The following is an 18,690-nucleotide window of genomic DNA, read 5'->3' as shown; positions in this document are numbered from 1 at the left end:
TGTACCACATGAGCCATATCAAGACAAACTGTCTGACTGCCAGTAAATCTTTAATTTAAATTTCATTACTAAACTCACTAGCTGTGACTGGAAAAGGTAACTTGGAAGCATTATTTATTATGTTTAAAAATGCAGTTTGAGGATGCTGCATGTAGTATAAATTTAATTAATGACCTGAGACAACTTTTCAGAGAAGTATGAGAAACACAGAACCTTCTACAACCTTCACCTCTTTATATTGTTTGGGAGATCTCAGAGAGTGTATCTCCTAGATTAGTCTCGCATGCCTGAAGATGCTTAACCCTCACCTCCGCACTGGAAAGTGGCACAAAGAAATCACAGGCAGCAGCAAGATCCCAGAGGAAGGCGTGTGGAGCAAACGGCACCAACACACTGGCAGGGGGCCCTGCAAGCATCATACCCCTCTCCCGAAACAGAGTTCCCATGTAAATGATTTGGGCAAGCTCAGATTTCTGCTTTACTTCTTCCCTTGGCTCTGATCTATACCTAATCAACAGTCTGTTCATAAAAGTGAACTTCAGCTTTGACTGGAAATTCACCTTGCGTTGCCTTTAGGTGGTTTAGACAAATTAACTTTCTCCTGCGCTGGCTGGTTTCTCTGAGCCCAATGCTATGGCACTGGAGCTTTGTGGCTCTTAACTTACAAAGCCCTAAGGCAGGGTTAGGCCATGTGTTTACTATAAACATGTGGCACACTCCACCTGTACAAGTGTTTGTTTTTGCATAACTAGCAGATAACAGGGCTGTAAATTTTATTGCTAAATATTATAAACATAGATCTATGATTTTTTCCCCCAAGAACTGTGGTTTGTGCCTGATTCTGATCTCACTTCTACGAATTTTAGATGGATATAGCAGGAAACCGTGACTTACACATTAGGGTAAAAAACTGACTTACAAATCAGGGTAAAAAACTGTGACTTACAAATTAGGGTAAAACTGGTTTGCGATAGCACTAATGCTACTTGTGGGTTTTGTTTAGCATGATATAAATATTTTTGTCATTTTTCAGCAAGACGTATACATAAATGATTAAAATATATTAATTTCCATAGTTTTCCATTCAATGCCCTATTATATATCCATGCTCTATAAGAAACAAGATGTTTTTCTGTAGTGGCTGCCCCCTCCCTGGAGGTGTTCAAGGCCAAGTTGGATGGAGCCTTGAGTATCCTGATCTAGTTGAGAGGCGTCCCTGCCCATGACAGGGAGGTTGGACTAGATGATCTTTAAAGTCCCTTCCAGCCTAGGCCAGTCTATGATTCTGTGAGGTTCAACAAGCCGAAATGCAAGGTCCTGCACCTGAGTCGAGCCAATCCCAGGCACAAATACAAACTGGGCACAGAGTGGGTTGAGAGCAGCCCTGAAGAGAAGGACTTGGGGGTGTTGTTGGATGTTGATGCATCCCTGTCCTGGGATGCATCAAGAGGACTGTGGCCAGCAGGTCGAGAGAGTGGCTTCTCCCCCTTTGCTCTTGTGAGACCCCCACCTCAAATACTGTGTCCAGTTCTGCTGTCTCCACTGTAAGAGGGACGTCGATCTGCTGGAACATGTTCAGAGGAGGCCACAAAGATGATCCAGGGGCTGGAGTACCTCTGCTACGAGGACAGGCTGAGGGAACTGGGATTGTTTAGTCTTGAAAAGAGAAGACTCTGGGGGGACCTAATAGCTGCCTTCCAATACCTGAAGGGAACCTATGGGAAGGCTGGGGAGGGACTTTTTACAAGAATGTCCAGCGATAGGACAAGGGGAAATGGGTTTAAGTTAAACAGATTTAGATTGGAACTTGGGAAAAAAATTCTTCAGTACGAAGGCGGCAAGACTCTGGAATAAATTGTCCAGAGAAATTGTGGCTGCCCCCTCCCTGGAGGGGTTCAAGGACAGGTTGGGTGAGGCCTAGAGTAACGTGGTCTAGTTGAGAGGCGTCCCTGCCCATGACAGGGAGGTTAGATTAGATCATCTCTAACGTCCCTTCTAAGCTAGGCCATTCTATAATTCTCTGACAGTGTTACAAGAATGACAGTTCCTCTGTTCTGTACATTACCAGCGTGTGTTTTTTTCCTGAAAACATCACTATCTAAAGAAATATTAACACATATATTTTCCCCAATTGTTTTTCCTTCTACTGCTTCAGAATCCATCATCACAGAGACCTGTTATTGCTGTATGTGTCCTTCTCCGGATTGTCTCAAACTGCCCAAGAGGTAATTTTGATACTGTCACACCACACTTGAAACAGAATATCTAAAATATGTGATTATGTCTTCTTATTCATAGCATTAACATTTTGTACCACTTACATAATTTCTTAAGTTCCTGTAAAATGAAATAAATCATATACTAGATGCTCTTTTTTTTGGAAGGATACTTAAAAGTCTCGGGAGAAAAATTTGAAGTACTTATTTGTAGAAAGTTGTCACAGAAAATTTGTCGATTTAGTTGCTCCATAAGTATCAGTGAAAACTCAGATTTCAATGTCTTTTGGGCCTTTCTACAGGAATAAGAAAGCATATGCAAACAAATGGGAAAGGCAGGTTTATGAGACATAATTGCATTTGATTTCAACCATAAATTGCACAAGAATCAGAATCATTACTGCACTGCTGAGTTTTCTTTCTTTCCTGAGTGGCCTTCACATTTTGTTTCATTTTAGCTGCAAAAACTAACTGCAGTATTGCAGTTGCAGTGATGTGCACTGGTTTGCTCTTTTGTTTGTATCTCTGGACCCTATGAAACCCCTTTTCATAAATGCTTCCTTTTCATTAGCAGTACATATGGGCATGGGATATCACATGCTTCTTTGCGTACTATTATGAGTAGAAGGTCAGAAGCTTTAAGACCTATAATGATTTCAATTCAAATGTGCCCTTCAAGAAATCAATTTCAAGAAAGGAAATAAAAAATAAAACTGAACACAACAAATATTAACTGCATAATGGTTTCAAGTTGTTCAGTCAATATTAAACTGACAAAAATAATCTAAATAGTAAATTATTTGAGAACACAACTTTACAGATTTATAGAGATTTTCATGATGAAAATAATGCATAACTCAAAGTGTTTAATTTTGCATGCTTCATTAATTTTCTGCATTCTGATTCTGGTGCAATTTAAGGTTGACATCTTTTTGTGCTTGGATTCTTAGGTTTCATGTGCTGTTTATGTTTGTAGTGGTATAAAGTGTTATTTTATTGGAATGTGCATGTGTTTTCTTGTTATTACTTTAGTGATCTATTACAGAAGTGCTACAAATTGCACGGTAACAGAATTCATGCACTCATGAACTATATGTCATTGACAGTGGGAAATTACAAATTCAGTTATGTTTGTGTCACCAACTCAGCTGGTGGAAAGCCTCTTTATATATGAGAAACATCAAGATGTGGGCAATGTCCTAACAAGGTTCAGCTATTCCAGAGCTCTTCTGCTTTTATCTTGCAACTATTACGTGAAATGTTAAGGACTATATTTCTTGGAAAGTGCACCTGTTATACGACGGCAGGTGTAGGGGGCAGCGGTTAACCAGCACTGATCGAGAGTGACTGCAGAGTGATCAGTGCTGTTAAAATTCTGGTCCATTCGAAGAGTGCTTTCCAACTAAATCCTGACAGATGCAGAATGTTAAACAGAAGACAGCTGCTGCTGAATCTAAGAATGTGTATAAGGAGGTTAAAAAATATATATCCTTATTTTTTAATTAAAAGTCTGCTGTTGCAATTCTTTAAAGAGCCATCACAATTCAGTATGAGTAGGTCTGTTCACTGGAAATGCATGTTAACTCCTTTCTGCAGAAAAGGTAAGGATTATTGTCTCTTTACGGGGCCGCCCCAAGGAGATAATTACACGCTGTAAGATATAATCACACGGATAGAATATGGAGTCTAGGGCAAAGCGGGATGATGATGTTTCTGCTCATACCTTTGACTGCAGTATAGGGACCTGCATTGTGTTACAATTTTTAACTGAGCACATAATAACCCAGGTGTGCTATGTCCTTGTCCTCTGGGTGACTGCAGTCTGTCATGGTAACAATATTGCTGTACAGACTAAAAGAGAAGGGATTTCAAACTCTCTTTAAGGAGAGAAATAAATAGGCAGGCCTCGGGGAATATGTTTTGGGATAATGAAGTTTGATAATCAGTAGCAGGCGTGGCAATCTGGAAATCTCTTCGGTATTTCTAGAACAGCCTTGATAACTGAAAAAGTCATTGGGATTTGTTCTTTTAGACTGCTGGTCCACAAAGCATGTTGATACTGAGTTAATAATAAAGTTAAACTGAATGAATGAATTTTGCTTTTTTCAGAGGAGTTGTACTGTATAAATAAACATCTACCCACTGTTAAGCAGGATCCATAGTATTAGTGACTTGGTTTTTGCGGTATCTTTTGAAATTGAGATAATCCTTCAGAGGAGTGTTAGTCAAATCACAGCATTGTCTTTGCCCTTCCCAGAAGGAACACTTAGCGTTCAGAATGACTGGTAGTATGGCATGTCACATTTAGACCTCTCGGCTGTAAATTGCTTTCAGTCTCATTTCTGTTCAGCTGTTCAGTCAAATCACGAGTGAAGCAGAAAGAGAATTTGAGTACTAGCAGCTCATTCCCTTGCGATCCTGCTGCTCCCAATGATGCCAGATAAACGCCGATGTACCACACTATTATGTACTGCTAATAGAAGGTTAATCTGACCAAGAATCTCTTTCCAATTCTGAGAAATTCTGAACAAAATGTCGCTCCTTTAAGTTCTTTATTATATCTAGTTGAACACTGTGGAGTGCAATGGTTCCCTACAACTCAGGTGGGTGACTGGAAAACCTCAGCCGTTCGCTGTTCATGACCTCGAATCTTTCTAGACAGCAAGAGTAGAAAAAATGATGGATTTCCCTGTACTTTCCCAAGGTGCTCTGTTGAAAAGACACAACAAGCCTAATCTGGGCAGAAGAATAAAACCTATTAATTCTCACATTACATTTCAGATTCCATTCATGCAGCCTGTGCCAACTTACTGCCTCACCACAGATATGTCCATTCGTTCCAAACCTCAGTTTTCAAATCAACAAAATGCAAATAAATGCATAATTTTGAGGAAATGGATATTCTACAGGGAAGCCCACTGAAGAGAATTTTGTAAAACGTTTTCCTTCCTTTGGAAGCAAAACAGACACTGGATACAAAGGAAAATATCAGACTGCATTTAATACATACAGAATTATTCTCTGTCACATACTAGCAAGTGTTGAAATATAAGTATAAAGCAGACAAAGCATCAAGTTCATAAAGCCAATCCATGAAATTACGTAAATGCTGTGAGATATTGATTGTTCTCACTGCAGTTTTACCAGGCAAATGGACTTTTGTGCATTCCTGTACCTTAATTTGAGCTGTGCTGCCGAATTCAAGCCATCACTCACTTCAATACAAGTCAGACAGGCTTCCCTAGAAAAGAAAATGCAAATAGTTTTATAAGATATTAATGAAAAGCTTTGCATCTGAGCAAAATACTGGACTATTGGGCTTTATTAAATGGATTTTGGTTTTTTTTATAGCATGAAAGCTGATTCATCCTTGTCTTCAGTTACTTTCATTTGTTTATTTGTGGGTGCAAATTGATTTTAAACTTGAGTGAGAGGGGTAGGATGCATAAAGCATCTCTTTCTTCTGTTGTGGTCAGGATGGCTAAGCTGGTGTTTAGGATTTCTAATGGAAGACTTCACAGGAATGAATCAGGAACAACCACCACAGACTTCTGTTTGGGCACTGTGTGAGCATGGTGAATGGTTCTAATGGTTTCATGATACCTGCTGCCTGCTCTTCTAAGAAGGAAGTGCAGGCTGACAATAGATTTCAAAAGTGAATAGTGGCTTTTCTGGTGTTTCAAAATGAAACAGACTCTAAAACCTAGAATTTCTGGCAGATTTTTCAGTATCTCACTCTACAGTATCAGGCAAATTACTCCTATGCCTTAAGTGTGGCCAAATTTGGAAAAAGTAGTCCAGGAACTGTGACGAAAACCTGGCTGGTTTTCAGGTGTGTTTTGTTTTTAGAGAGTCATTTAAAGAAGGAGGATTTTTTTCTTTTCAACTGTGAAAGCAAACAGTCTAATTGACCAAAGAGAATTACTTCAATTAGGTGTGCAGCTACTTCAGTGAATTCCACCTGGAAACACATTCAAGTGCCATTTGAGCTAGAATACATAGAATGATTGCAGCAGGAGCAGACATACTCCACCAAGATTTGCTATACAACAAGTAAGAATTAGTGAAAAATACCAGGCTCCCAGGCTCTGGAACTCTGCAGAAACTCTAGGCAACAGAAGGGGATGTCAGTGTATTTCACTGTGTGGAGAACATTCACTTTGGCTCAGTTACATCTGTAGTGCAGCTTCAGCTACACAGGGAGATAATAACCAGCAGCGGGCAAAAGCCTGCTTGCAGGAGTAACTTCTGATTGAAATCCAGCCTGTACATATTTGCAGAATTCTTTGTGCACAGTACACAGACCTGTATGTTTCACATATACTGAAATATCATATCAAACCTTTTTTATAAATTTCAGGTGAAAAATGTCCTTTCCAAATAAGATGTGCAAACCCAAACTAGTTAGCTGATGAATAATCTGAATAAATACATTGTGAAAATGTAGTAATACAGCAGAAGGCTTTACTGTTGGGTCACATAGGTAAGAATAATGACATCCCAACCACCCAAGGAACTCTAAAAGTCATGGAGAAACCACTTGAACATTAACACTCACAAATCACAGGAGGTAGTTAATACTGCTGCCATCACTTGTGTCTAAAATGAAAAATTCTTAAGTTGCAGACTTTTTTGCTGGTGCTCTAAAGTCACACTCCAGGGTTTAGGTCAGCCCTTTCTCTGTGTTTGTTGGTGTTATTGTCTATCTAAGCAGTTATTTGGGATAACAGGTCACTCCAGCCCTTACCTGTCCCCACACAGCAACAAGAAAATAACAGCAGCACTAAAAGATTAATCTGACCGCAACCGATGGCTTCTGTTTCACTCGTGTCCCAGAATTTTCATGTTTGTATCACTGCATTTCTAACTTTGCTTTGCTGACCTATGCTATCCCCAGCCTGCTTGACTGCTTCATTTTCATATTATCAGTTATCATCAGCAGGTTTTTCCACAGCTGTGACCTTATTCTTCCCTTTCTGCACAGGGTTAGGAATGTTAAATACACTTTGATAGAGGGCGGGGGAAAAAAAAGTCCTGATTGACAGTAGTCTGAGGGCTTTCAGCTTTTAAGGGCTACTGTAACTTGTCTGGGGATAAAACACCATGCCTCTTTGCATATTTATTTGCATAAATACTAACATTGCATAAATTTACAATATTTGCTTTAATACTAACATCCACTGCTCGTTAAAGTAGGTCTACCCAATTGAACTCAAACAAAGATTTGTGATAAGACCAGCTTAGTAATACTGATTTTAACTCATCCTGTAGAATCTTCTAGTTAAGATATTTTCTGTTAAATTATGTAACGTCATCTGAACAAAACTAAAAAGCTCACCTTTGTGGAAATGTTACCTGTTTCACCGCAGAAGGGAAAAAATCATGCAGCTTCAGGTCTTAAAGAAGTTTGAGCATCCCAAAGACACCCCTAATCCAGCCAAGTAACACTTGTTTCCAGTGCCAAAATCAAAGAGCAGGTCCAGAACTCCTCAGACCTGAGCTTAAGTGGGGCTGCTCACAGCTGTGGCAGGCCTAGGGCAGGGAAGGAGCTCAAAATACCCGCTGCAGCTGGAGCCACACTGTCCCCTACAACGTGACAGGCAGGGAAACTGAGTAAGTACAAACCCCTCATCCTTTCTTCTTCAATGCAAGAATTGTGCTTGATTTTTTTTTTTAAATAACAGTAAGACCTATAATTTGAAATCTGCCCACTTGTGATACAGTGAAATGCAGGTATGTTTGACAGGCACAATAGTTTAAGTCAGATGATGACATTTTCAGCATTAAACAATCAGGTTCCCATCTGACAAGGAAAAAAAGATGTTCCCCCACCTGGTCTGAACTTCTTGCATTCTGAGCATTCTTTCCATAAATCATTTAATAGCTGTCCTATTCACAGGAAAATGTATTGCTGAAGCTAAACGGTGGTGCTTTTTTCCCCCTCCACTCTCATTGGAGGTAAGCATAATAAATTAAGCCTGATTTGCATGCAAGTTTGCATAAACACAAAATTCTTGTCATGAACTAGCAAACAATGAGCTGCTGCTGTCAGAACACGTTGTTCGAACAAAAGCATAGTAGTATCACCCTGCTGCTCCACGTCAGTGGTACTTTGCGACAACAAATCTACAGCTCTGCAAAGGCAACGAAAAGAAAAAAAACTCAGCAGCTTTGCATCTCTCACTGTGCCGCAGTCCAAATAACCTCCATCACTTTGTGGGACACCCTGAGAAGAGGGAAATTCTGAGCCCTGGATGAGCCTGTATGCAAAATGTAAAAATATAAAAAGCTTTCCCTGATGACACAAGTGTTCCATCTCTCAATACACTGCCTGGAAGTGTATGTCAGCTCATTTATTGGGCAAGGTGTTATTAGCTACTGTGTAATGTTGTCATGAAACTTATGGCATTACAATGTTGAGCACATTTATTCTGGAATTAGTGGCTTTACAGGAGTAAAAGCATGTTACTAGTCAAACTAGACATGTCTTAGGTCTCCCAGAAATAATTTTTGACATTGGGAAAAACCCTCCTGACATGGCATGTAGTGAGATCAGAGCTTCTGACAGCTCTCCATGGAAAGTATCAGCATGCCAGGGTTTAGCTCTGTTTACCTCTAGTAACAACACATGAAGAGTTCAATGCTAACACCTACTTAGTGGCTGCTTGGCTTAATCATCTTCTGGAATCTGTCAAAGGAACAGAAGCAAGGGGAACTAATTATTGTAACTCATCACTAGTAACTAGGAGGTAGCAGTGGAGATTTTTTGGCTGGAAAGGATTGAATGAGAACAGTAGTAACAGTTTGGGGCATTTACCCTAACCAAAGCATGCCTAGTATTTGAAGAATATTGCTGGCAGTCTTTGTCATGCAGTGAAAGCATATTTAAAAAGAAAGAAAAAAAAGATGTTAAGCACAGAAAGCTTTTGTGATCCTAAGGTTAGGTGCTCCCTTCAGATGACCTCTGAAACCTAAGGCAGAAATGAAGCACCTCTTCGAACGTTAACTAACTGTGCAGCAGACTTTGCTATTTGCTTTGGCAACCATCTCCATTTAAAATGCACTCAGCTTACACGGCATCAGCTATATATTTTTCTATAAGCAAGATGCATTTCCTAGCCTCCTGGTTCCATGATTGTATTGTCCTCGATCCATCGGCATGTAAAGAATACCAGGTGCCTAACATCATCTGGAAACATAAAATTGTAAACTAAAAAGCTGGTGGCTGTCAACTTACTGCAGCAAGAACAGAAAAAGGAAGAGCAAAAGACATTGAAAATAAGAACTCATTAATGTAAAACAGGATTATGAATATGCTTTGTTTCACACAGCCACACCCTACAAGTGCTTTAGAGACCTGTAGAGGTTCTTGAGCTTTCCGTTCATTTAGTTTCTGCTACTACAAATAGAAGATTACGTATCTGATTCCCATATACCATTTCCAACACTAGATTTTGGTAAGGACTTAACAGTAAACACCTTCAAGTTTTGCTCATCTGATGGTCATTTCTGACAAAGGCAGCATTTACCTCTCTGAGCAGAGAAAGGTTTCAATGAGTGGGGAAGCATTTGAGAGTGGTATACACCAGACAGCACTGTAAAAGAAAAATCAGGAAAAACAAACTGTCAGTTAATCACTGCCTTAGGCCCCAGTCCAGCAAACTCCTGTGTACCGGCAGAGGCTGCCTGAAGCCAAAGAGCTGTGAGAGGGGCTCTGATGCCCACAGGTGGTGCAGCGCTTGGCAGGGTGAGCTGCGTCCGTCAACAGGCAAGGAGCTGAGCTCTCCAGTTTCAGTTTCAATAGAGAGGAGTTGGGGCTCTCGATACTTTGCAAGACCACTATGAAAGATTTTACCAGGAATCTTTGCCAAATGAACAATTAATAGTATTTTACCAATTGACTTAAATAGGAAATGAGTAGCATGCAGGTTAGAAATTGGAATTAGCTACTTCTAGAGTTGGACTGACTTGCCATCTTGCTTCTTAAAGAGTACAAAGCTAAAACCATAGTTTGCTGCAAAGAGATTTGGAGGGGAATGCTTCTAGGATTTAAAAAGAACCAAAACCAAGCTGAGGTAAAGCACAATTTGTATTGCAACTTATCAACACAAGACATGCAAAAATTAGTTTTTGTGAGGCAGTCTGAAAATTAATTTGCGTAGGGTATCAGCAGGCAGCACATTGTGCAAGTCCACTCAGGAAGGGTTGTTTGGGTAGATGAAAATCCTTACCACCTTACAGCTACATCTGCTACATAAATAAGATAAACTTCGGTGTCTTTCTGTCCAGGTACCGACAGTCCTGCAGGTTTCTAGCACATAACAAGGACCAACTGAGGAGTACTTATCAGCAATATCTCTAGCAATACAGCAACACAGAGTCTTGCAGTTGTCAGCACTTAAAGCAGGGAAAGCTAGAGGTTACAAGAAGTGCACAGCAGGTTCTTGGTTCATACTTTACAGAACTTGAGGTGTGGGTACTTTGGCAAAAAATCACACAGTTCTGGGTCAGCTGTTTCCAAGATCCAGTGGAAACACTTATAAGGATTGCTGTAAAGTGCATTAAACTGGCAGTGTTATGAATTGGCAAGCCTACTGGGAAGAAGTTCATTATTTTCCCCACCTGGGAATGTTTTCCCATGAAGTAACAAAGAAACTATTGACATTAGTAAACAGTGAAAAATTTCATAATGTATCCCATCACAAGAGAAAGGTTAGTGCGTTATATTTCAGACTGCATCTGGCAAAAACCTCGAGAAGAGTGGAGAAGTAAATACTGGTAAGACTGGAATTTGATTTTCCTTTACAGTTACCTGCACCACACCTCTTGGTGTCTTCTTGGAACAAGGAGTAACAGTTAAGCTCTCAACAGTCTATCATCTGGAGGGTCAGGCATTCCAGGACCATGTAGTAAAATACAAATCTTTAAGCCTTGTGGTCTAGCTCTACTCTTCTTCCACTTTGCAAGAGAATTACAGTCTGTCTGCATTGTAAGACAGGTATTTGCAGACTCTTTATCATACTTTGCACAGTATCCTGTAGTTTCTTTTTCTAGTATTTTTTCATATATGATCAAAGAACTAAGAAGGTCACACTACATCCGGAAAACTAGTAAACAATAATCAGACATTTATATCACTATTTACTGAGCATTGAAAGGGTGTTCATCAGTGAATCGGGAGGCTGCAGCATTGCAGAAATTTTCTGGGGGTGAGTGATTTAGAAGTCTCCCATTGTTTACAGAACCCAACCATGGTTTGCAATTACCACTCTCACAAAACAGTTTCACAGGGCAGTGCGTGCTGGCTGTCACTCACCACTGATGAAAGAGAGCCAGCGATCTGTCACAAAGCGTGATGGATCGACATGCTGCCTCACATCATAAGCACCCAAAAACTGATGCAGCACAAGCTATTTAGGTTAATGTTAGCAAGTCTTAGTAGCAGTTTTCCTGAGCCTGGCTCACTCTGACTGAATCGTAGTTCAAGAACTTAATGACTTAAGCATTTGTGCAGGCAGAGGTACCAGGATGCAAAAGGCACTAAGCACCTGCAGGAGGGGCTGTTCAGTGGTGGAAAGGTCACAAGCAGCCCAAACAGTGAGGGAGCAGCGTCAAATTGACTATTAAACTCTACATTCATAACTTAAGCAAACTATTACCATTAATGAAATAATTAAAGTGGTTTCTGATACTTTGCCTAATTCAATGAAAACTCCACAACAAGCTTGAAAATACGTATGAAGCTCTGAGTACATTGCCATGTAGATTAATTACATTTCCACCATATTGAGTGTAACAAGAGATACAGGAGATCTTACTACTACCAGTTCTTCATTGTATCCTTACAACCAGTGTAAACTTTGCATCTAATGTTGCTCCTCTGTACTCTTCTCCTAAACTGCCTGCATTTATCTGATCAACAAATTGGTTTGGATTTGGCAGATGAGCAAGTCTCACAGTTACCTTGTTGTGGCTTCATTTTGCTTAAGCCAGGTGGGCTTTTTTGTTTGGTTGGGTTTGTTTTGCAAATAAAGATTGTTGATTGCAAAATACATTGTTGACAGCGTAACAGGCTTCGCTAAATTTTTTGAGTTGTAGATGAGGCAGGAAGGACCCTTAAAGTTCTGTGTTGTCAGCTGAAGAAGCACCTTGTGTTGTAGGACTCTGGGGTCTGCAATTGATCCCATGACAAGGTGGAACAACCCTAAGGCTGTAGTACAAGGGAGTCCTGGCTTTCCAGATCTCTGCTGTGAAACACCAAATTGCTAACGCGGTTTGAGTTTTAAACACCCTCCCTGGCACTAGAGCCAGAGCTGAAAACTCACAGGCTCCACTGCTTCAGACCCAGGACACGGAACCAGAAAACTACGGAATAAGAACCCAGGGAAGGAGTTTCTAATGAGGTCAAAGACAGCGAAGCTGCCCTCTGGGTTCAGCAACAGTACAATTCACTCATTAGAAACTCATTACTCATTGACCATTAGACAAAACCCATTGCCTGCCACTGAAGACTTCTAATATTTGCAGTTTTAATATGGCAGAAGGAAAGCAAGTCATAACCTATTCTGACCACTTTAGGGCTGGATGCATTTGTGCTAAGATGGGAGCAGCCTTTAAGAGTTAACTCAACATTTAAATCAGGAACAAAATGATTGCAGAATCGTGGAACCCAGTACCCACAGTGGTACGGGAAGAGAGCTGCATCTCAACACAAAACACCCTCTAAGAATGAAGCAAACAATTGAGAATCTCTGCAGAAAAAACTAATCAGAGTTTTTGTAGCCCAAATTCTCTTTTCAGGCAGCATCAGTCAGTAAATACCTTTGTAAATTAGATTATAAGTCTGCAAAGTCCAGCAATGTTTTAAGTATATTTTAGTTACAGGTCTTAGTTTAAGAGCTTCTTTAATAGTATACTTAAAAACAACCAAAAAAGCTAAACTACCACCCTTAAAGACCAGGTACTTTTCCCTCCAAAAGCCCTATGTTTGCCATATTGGTAAAATACACAAATAGGAGCATTACCTTTGCCAGAGCAGTGCTGCTGCTCATGGAAGAGTAGCAGTAAAGTTTCCCTGCAGTTCCCCTGATGTGCAGTAGCTCCAGGAATGTTATCAGTGTGGCTGCTTATCAAAACCAATTCTCTCTGAAAAACACAAAAATACAGATGAGCACAAGCATTCTTAATTTGTTTTGTTGCAAAGTACTTCTGTTTGGAGGAGAAAATAAGATTACATCACATGCAATTGTCTTTCTACTCCTCCTTAAACAGCAGCTTTGACTAAGCTGATGTGTCAAACCAGCTGAATGGGTGCGGAGGAGCTGGTTAATCTCAGTGATGAGGAACCCACTGGAAAACTTACCTTTGTGGAGAACTGACATTTTGGCAGCACTTCCTCATTATGCATAAGCCAAAAGTAGCATTCAGTTGACGTTATCTGCAAAGCAGTGAGGCACAAGCTCTTACCCTTTTGCACAGCTGTGTGGATTTCCTTTTATTATTTGGGACTATGAACCAGGAGAGTTGAACAAAATGTTGAGCGCCAAATGAGTTGCTTTTTTACTGTCTGCTGTTGTTTAGCAACATCATCCTTCTTAGCATAATTTGCATCTCATTTTTACCCACTCTTTTGCCCTGTAAGTCCACAATGGAACATTTTCCATTTCAGCACTCAAGAAATCTGTTTCCTTTCCATTTTGTGAACCGTATACTCCACAGGAACTACATTTCTGGGCAGTTTGTTTTATGTCTGCTGAATCCAAGATGTAACAGCTCTGACTGAATCCATTTCTCAGTTGTCACACAAGTAAGTGTCTCTATAACAAATGCTGCCAGCTGCTGAGCTGCAGGGATATCATGGCTCACCTACCAGGCTGAGATTCTTGGAAGGGCTGTAAAATTCTGAGGGCAGGAGTTACAGCTCAAGCCTCAGCACATGCCTGACATCAGAAAAGCTTATAGTCATGGCACGAGGACACCACCAGAAAGTCATTTTACGTTTTTCTTAAGCCACAACGTTAGCAGTGTAGGCAGATTTCAACTCCCAAGTGAGAACTAAGAGGGGGTACAAAACTATGAATAGTCAGAGCAGCCTTGATAGTGGAAAAGGTTAAACATAAAAAGAAACAAACAAACAAATAAATAAACATGCAGAAAAAAACCGCAGTCATATTGTCCAATTGGCATGTGAAATAGTAGTCTGGTTTCTGAAAATTTAAATGATTAGCAGGAAAACTCCTAGGATAATTTTTATTTAGTGATAGTATTTTGCATAATACCAGCCAATTACATTCCTCAGGCATGCAAATTTTGATTGCCAAGACATATGTTATTCTCAGTCTCCAACCTTCTGCCACTAATAAACTGCTCTTTCCTCAGGCAAATTGCTTAGGTCAAACTATTAAGGAGACTTTTAAAGACATAAGTAGTATATAGTACACACACACAGGTACACATTTTTCTATACAAATGCTTTATTAAAAATGCTTCTGAGGTGGCCCGTAACAAAACTATACCCATGTAGAGTTTTTTAAAACAGAAATCAAGACCAAATGGTATCTACTGCAACACATTAATATGTTTTCTGTCATTCCAAAACCTGGTGTCTAGATGTGAACAATTAAACTTGCTGTCTATGTGTGCTACAGGCTAGCCAGTTTGAGGTACTACTCTACATAAACATGGAACTTGATTCAAGTCTTGTTTTGAAAAAACTTCACTTATATTGTGACAATTTTTTGTGTGGCTACAGTAGAGTGTGGGAAAAATAGCATTATTTCTAATATTTACTCTAGGACAAACAGCATGGAATTTTACAAAATTAAAAAAACAACAACAACAAAACAGTACAGGGACTTTTTACAGTATCTGCCACTGATATGTTGAAAGATCCAGCCTTTGGAATTGAAATGGAGAGACAGTTAAACTTTCTACCTGCTTTCTTCTTCCCTTTCCTCCTTCCTCCCCTCCACTCAATATTCAAATTCTTTACTCAGTAGAAATGATGTATGTAGAGTATTAAAATAGAAAAAATGTCTTCTCTTAGAAAACACATGTATTTTATTTATTTTATATATATATATTTAGGACAGATCTTATTTTCCTTTGGTGAATAGATTTGCATGTATAAGAAAAAAAACAAAGACCCAGACCCTGTAATTAGAATTGAAAACATTAAGATGCAGCTGCACCATCGGAAGACAGTTCCATTATATTTTGTTATGCTTCCTTTCAGTTTAAAAAAGACTGTGGTGTCCATGATGATGCTAGGTTCCTTCACAGCCATATTCCCCTTGGGGCTGAAAGAGGATCAAAATTTAGACAACGTATATGCTAGTACGAGAAAACCAAAGACAGCTCTCGCCAATTAGGCAGTGGTACTCATTATACAGGAGTTTTTGTTCTAGATCTTCAGTGTCTCAGAATAGCTTTGGTGAAATAAGAACTAGCTATGCAGCCTATATCAATCAGCAAGAGGGGATACTTAAAGATCTAACCGCATCTCTATTAGCACTTTAAAAGCACAGCAATGTTAGTACCATGCCAGAAAACACTTCATGCCTAAGGCAAACAGTGGCTTTTCAAGGATGCCTGTGGAGGACCGTGGTCGGCAGAATACTAGCAGAGTGTCTCAGGAGAACTCTTCGCTACTCTTGCTGTTATGATCCCTGATTTTTTCATGTGGAGTTGCTGAATGTGGAGTGTGACTAAGTATGATGGGTAACCAGTTTGCTGCTGTCAGAAGGTAGGAGGCAGTGTGGGTCCAGCGCTAGTCACCTACCCACAGATCACTCCCTGTCATGAGCAGCTATACTTTGGTGTCTTAGAATCCTTCATTTAAACCTCTGTTCCCTCCCTGGAATACAGGGTGTTGTTTGTGCTGATACTGCTGTAAAAATGAGTGTTAAACTGGTTAAGCACAGAGTTGCTGTAGCCAAGGTGGCTGGAAGGCACAGAATTGGACCACTCTCCCACACCATGGCTGGGGATATTAGAGAGCGGAGAGTAGGAATTAAAGCCTACCATGTTCTGTCCCATTTTGTCAATGGGTTCAGAGTTGAGTCCCAAAGGCACTGAGCGGCTCCCTGAGTTAGAGCCATTAACATACGCAGTCATACTGGAGAGGAAGTTACTGAGGCATGGGCTACTGGAAGATGGAGGTGGAGATCCTTTCTCAGGTGAGTTGTCAGTCCCAGGTGATGAGTTTTCCAAGATATCCTGATGCTCTACATCTTTGGCACTGCCAGTCAGGGCACTATCCTCTGATTTCTCAGACACAAGAGTGGCAGCACTAGCCCCAAGGTCAGACTTCCTTTTCCTCTTCCTGCGAAAGTTTCCATTGTCAAACATCTTTTCACAGTTCGGGTCCAAGGTCCAGTAATTCCCTTTTCCTGTCAAAGGGGACAAACCCACAACTTTAGTTTAAAAATACACACAGAAACAGCAAAGAGCAATCACCCAGGGCTTTACAATGTTTCTTTCACGTCAGAGAAACAACAATTGCATGAGTAAAAAACAGGTGCGTTTTTTCATCACACAAAAGCAGTAGTTTTGAACTCAGAAAGTGTGTTTTAGGCTGTTTCCTTTAGCTCTGACCATTCCAACAGGCAGAACTACAAGTGGAGCCACTGGGAGGGCTTTCTGGTTTGTTTTCTTGGTGAGGGAAGGAGGCTGGGTCTCTGATTTTACAGTAGGGAGTAATCAAATCCCATACTGGGCTGCTCCTCCAGATTCAGTGGGGTAGAATAGGTTTCTTACAAGATAGAACCAGTTTTTTGGCCCTCTGTGAAGGCATAATAAGGTGGTTTTCACATGTTCCAAATGGTTCGTAACAGCTATTGATAGAAAACAATAAAGGAACAATCTGACAGCGTATCAGCCAAGGGGTTGGAAATAGCAGAGGTGTGATTCCAAGCAAAATGCTATTAGAAACCAATGAAACAAGAGCAGCCTGCTCTCCTAAATGTACTGGATTTTCTTTGACAAATCTGAGTTTGCCTTATCCCCATTCCATTAATTCCCACTTCAGTTTGACGTAAGTCATAAGCATTACACCAAGGGAGTTCTGAATGTGACTTGCTTAGTTAGACTGGCTCCTGTGCTTGCTGAGCCTTACGCTCAGCACATTGATCAGTTCTCAAGAAGACCAAGAACAATAAAGAATCCCCTTCCCTGCAGAGATTTAAGAGCAACACTGATTCGAATCTCAACATTGCATAGTTGCCTTCTTGTTCAGACCTATGAAGAGCTACCATGTGTATGTACTACATCCAGGCTATTAACGCCTCTTTATAATGTATTTGGCATTTTTTTAATTTTTCAAAATTAATTAGAGGGGTGAAAAAAGAGGAGAAGGAGAGCTGTACCTGGATCATCTTCATCTCGAGGCACCTTCTTGAAGCAGTCGTTGAGAGACAAGTTGTGCCGTATGGAGTTCTGCCAGCCCGCCTTGCTTTTGTTATAGAAGGGGAAGTTGTCAGCCACGTACTGGTAGATCTGGCTGAGGGTCAGCCGCTTGTCGGGCGCTCCATGGATAGCCATGGCAATCAGTGCAGAGTAGGAGTAAGGTGGTCTAACCAACTTCATAAGCTCTTCTTGGGATGGAAGGGGAAGCCAGCCAAGGTCAGTTCCTCCCAAGCCGTGCACGTTAGGCAGGAGCTGCCTTTGCATCCCGTACGACTGAGGAATGAAGGGGCTGGCATTGGATCCTGGCAGGTACGGGGGCTGAGTGATGGAAGGTCCATTGAGCCAGAGGTAAGGGTTGGGAGTAGCGTTGTAATCCGTTGTCTCAAAGGTGCTCGGTCGCTGTGGACTAGGGATGTTCTGCGGGTGGAAAAAGTTCTCATAATAGATACTCATCTCCGGAGGTTCTTGACCGATATTTGGAAATTGTGGGCTGCAGCGCGGTGGAGAGTGCGTCTGTGGATCAAAGGAGCTCATGCTCTAACACAGGCAGCTGGTAAGTTATGACACACCTGTGCTAGTGCTCCTTTCCCGAGACAGGTGCATCACCTGTGCCCTTCCCTGCCTACTTATGCACCTGTAAATGTTTCAGCTTGTGCTGCAGGCTCCACCCCACAGCCCTGAGTGGCTGCAGATGAGGATGATATCCTTTTCGGAATGCTGGCAGTCCCAGCCAGCCATTGATGTCACATCAACCAAATGTGAAAGTTACAACTGTTTATCTTCTTAAAAGAATGAAGGAATTTTCCACTAATGTGATGCACATAAAGAAAGCCTAAGGTGCCTTGAAGTTAAAATCTCTAATCAGAGAGCCTTCTCTTTCTACCTTTCACAATGAAGCTTTAGCCCTTAGTATTTATTTTTAAAGAAAAAACATTTTTTGTTGCTGCTAGAAACATCTCAGAATGCAAAAGCTGTGATCACTCAGTGAGTCAATGAAGTCGCTGCATTGTCACTCAATGAAACAGTAGGTATATATATACTTAAAAAAAAAAAAGAAGAACAAAGAAAA

The 18,690-nt window shown here is 40.6% G+C and overlaps 1 protein-coding gene across 2 annotated transcripts; it reads right to left on the bottom strand.

The window, feature by feature from the left end:
• Positions 1–16,052: 16,052 nt before the first annotated feature.
• FOXI1 (forkhead box I1) lies at positions 16,053–18,155 on the bottom strand. 2 transcript variants are annotated; one of them, XM_009877971.1, is made up of 2 exons: positions 17,582–18,155; positions 16,053–16,606 (listed from the first exon to the last, which is right to left on the bottom strand). In XM_009877971.1, exons 1-2 carry the CDS (start codon positions 18,153–18,155, stop codon positions 16,053–16,055), a joined length of 1,128 nt encoding a protein of 375 aa, XP_009876273.1. The 2 variants fall into 2 exon arrangements, with proteins under 2 accessions (XP_009876273.1, XP_009876274.1); XM_009877972.1 differs by having other exon boundaries at positions 16,053–16,327; positions 17,585–18,155.
• Between the last annotated feature and the right edge of the window lie 535 nt (positions 18,156–18,690).

Source organism: Apaloderma vittatum, unplaced genomic scaffold (genome assembly GCF_000703405.1).
Source record: "Apaloderma vittatum isolate BGI_N311 unplaced genomic scaffold, ASM70340v1 scaffold5161, whole genome shotgun sequence".
NCBI lineage: Eukaryota > Metazoa > Chordata > Aves > Trogoniformes > Trogonidae > Apaloderma > Apaloderma vittatum.
The sequence above is the reverse complement of the archived record's forward strand: the minus strand, read 5'-3'. Positions and strand labels throughout refer to the sequence as shown.

Excerpts from the sequence above, each read along its gene's own strand:
- FOXI1 (XM_009877971.1), bottom strand. The coding sequence starts at position 18,155 with ATGAGCTCCTTTGATCCACAGACGCACTCTCCACCGCGCTGCAGCCCA. Across the intron at positions 16,607-17,581 it reads TCGAGATGAAGATGATCCAG|GAAAAGGGAATTACTGGACC; the intron begins GTACAGCTCTCC and ends CCCCTTTGACAG.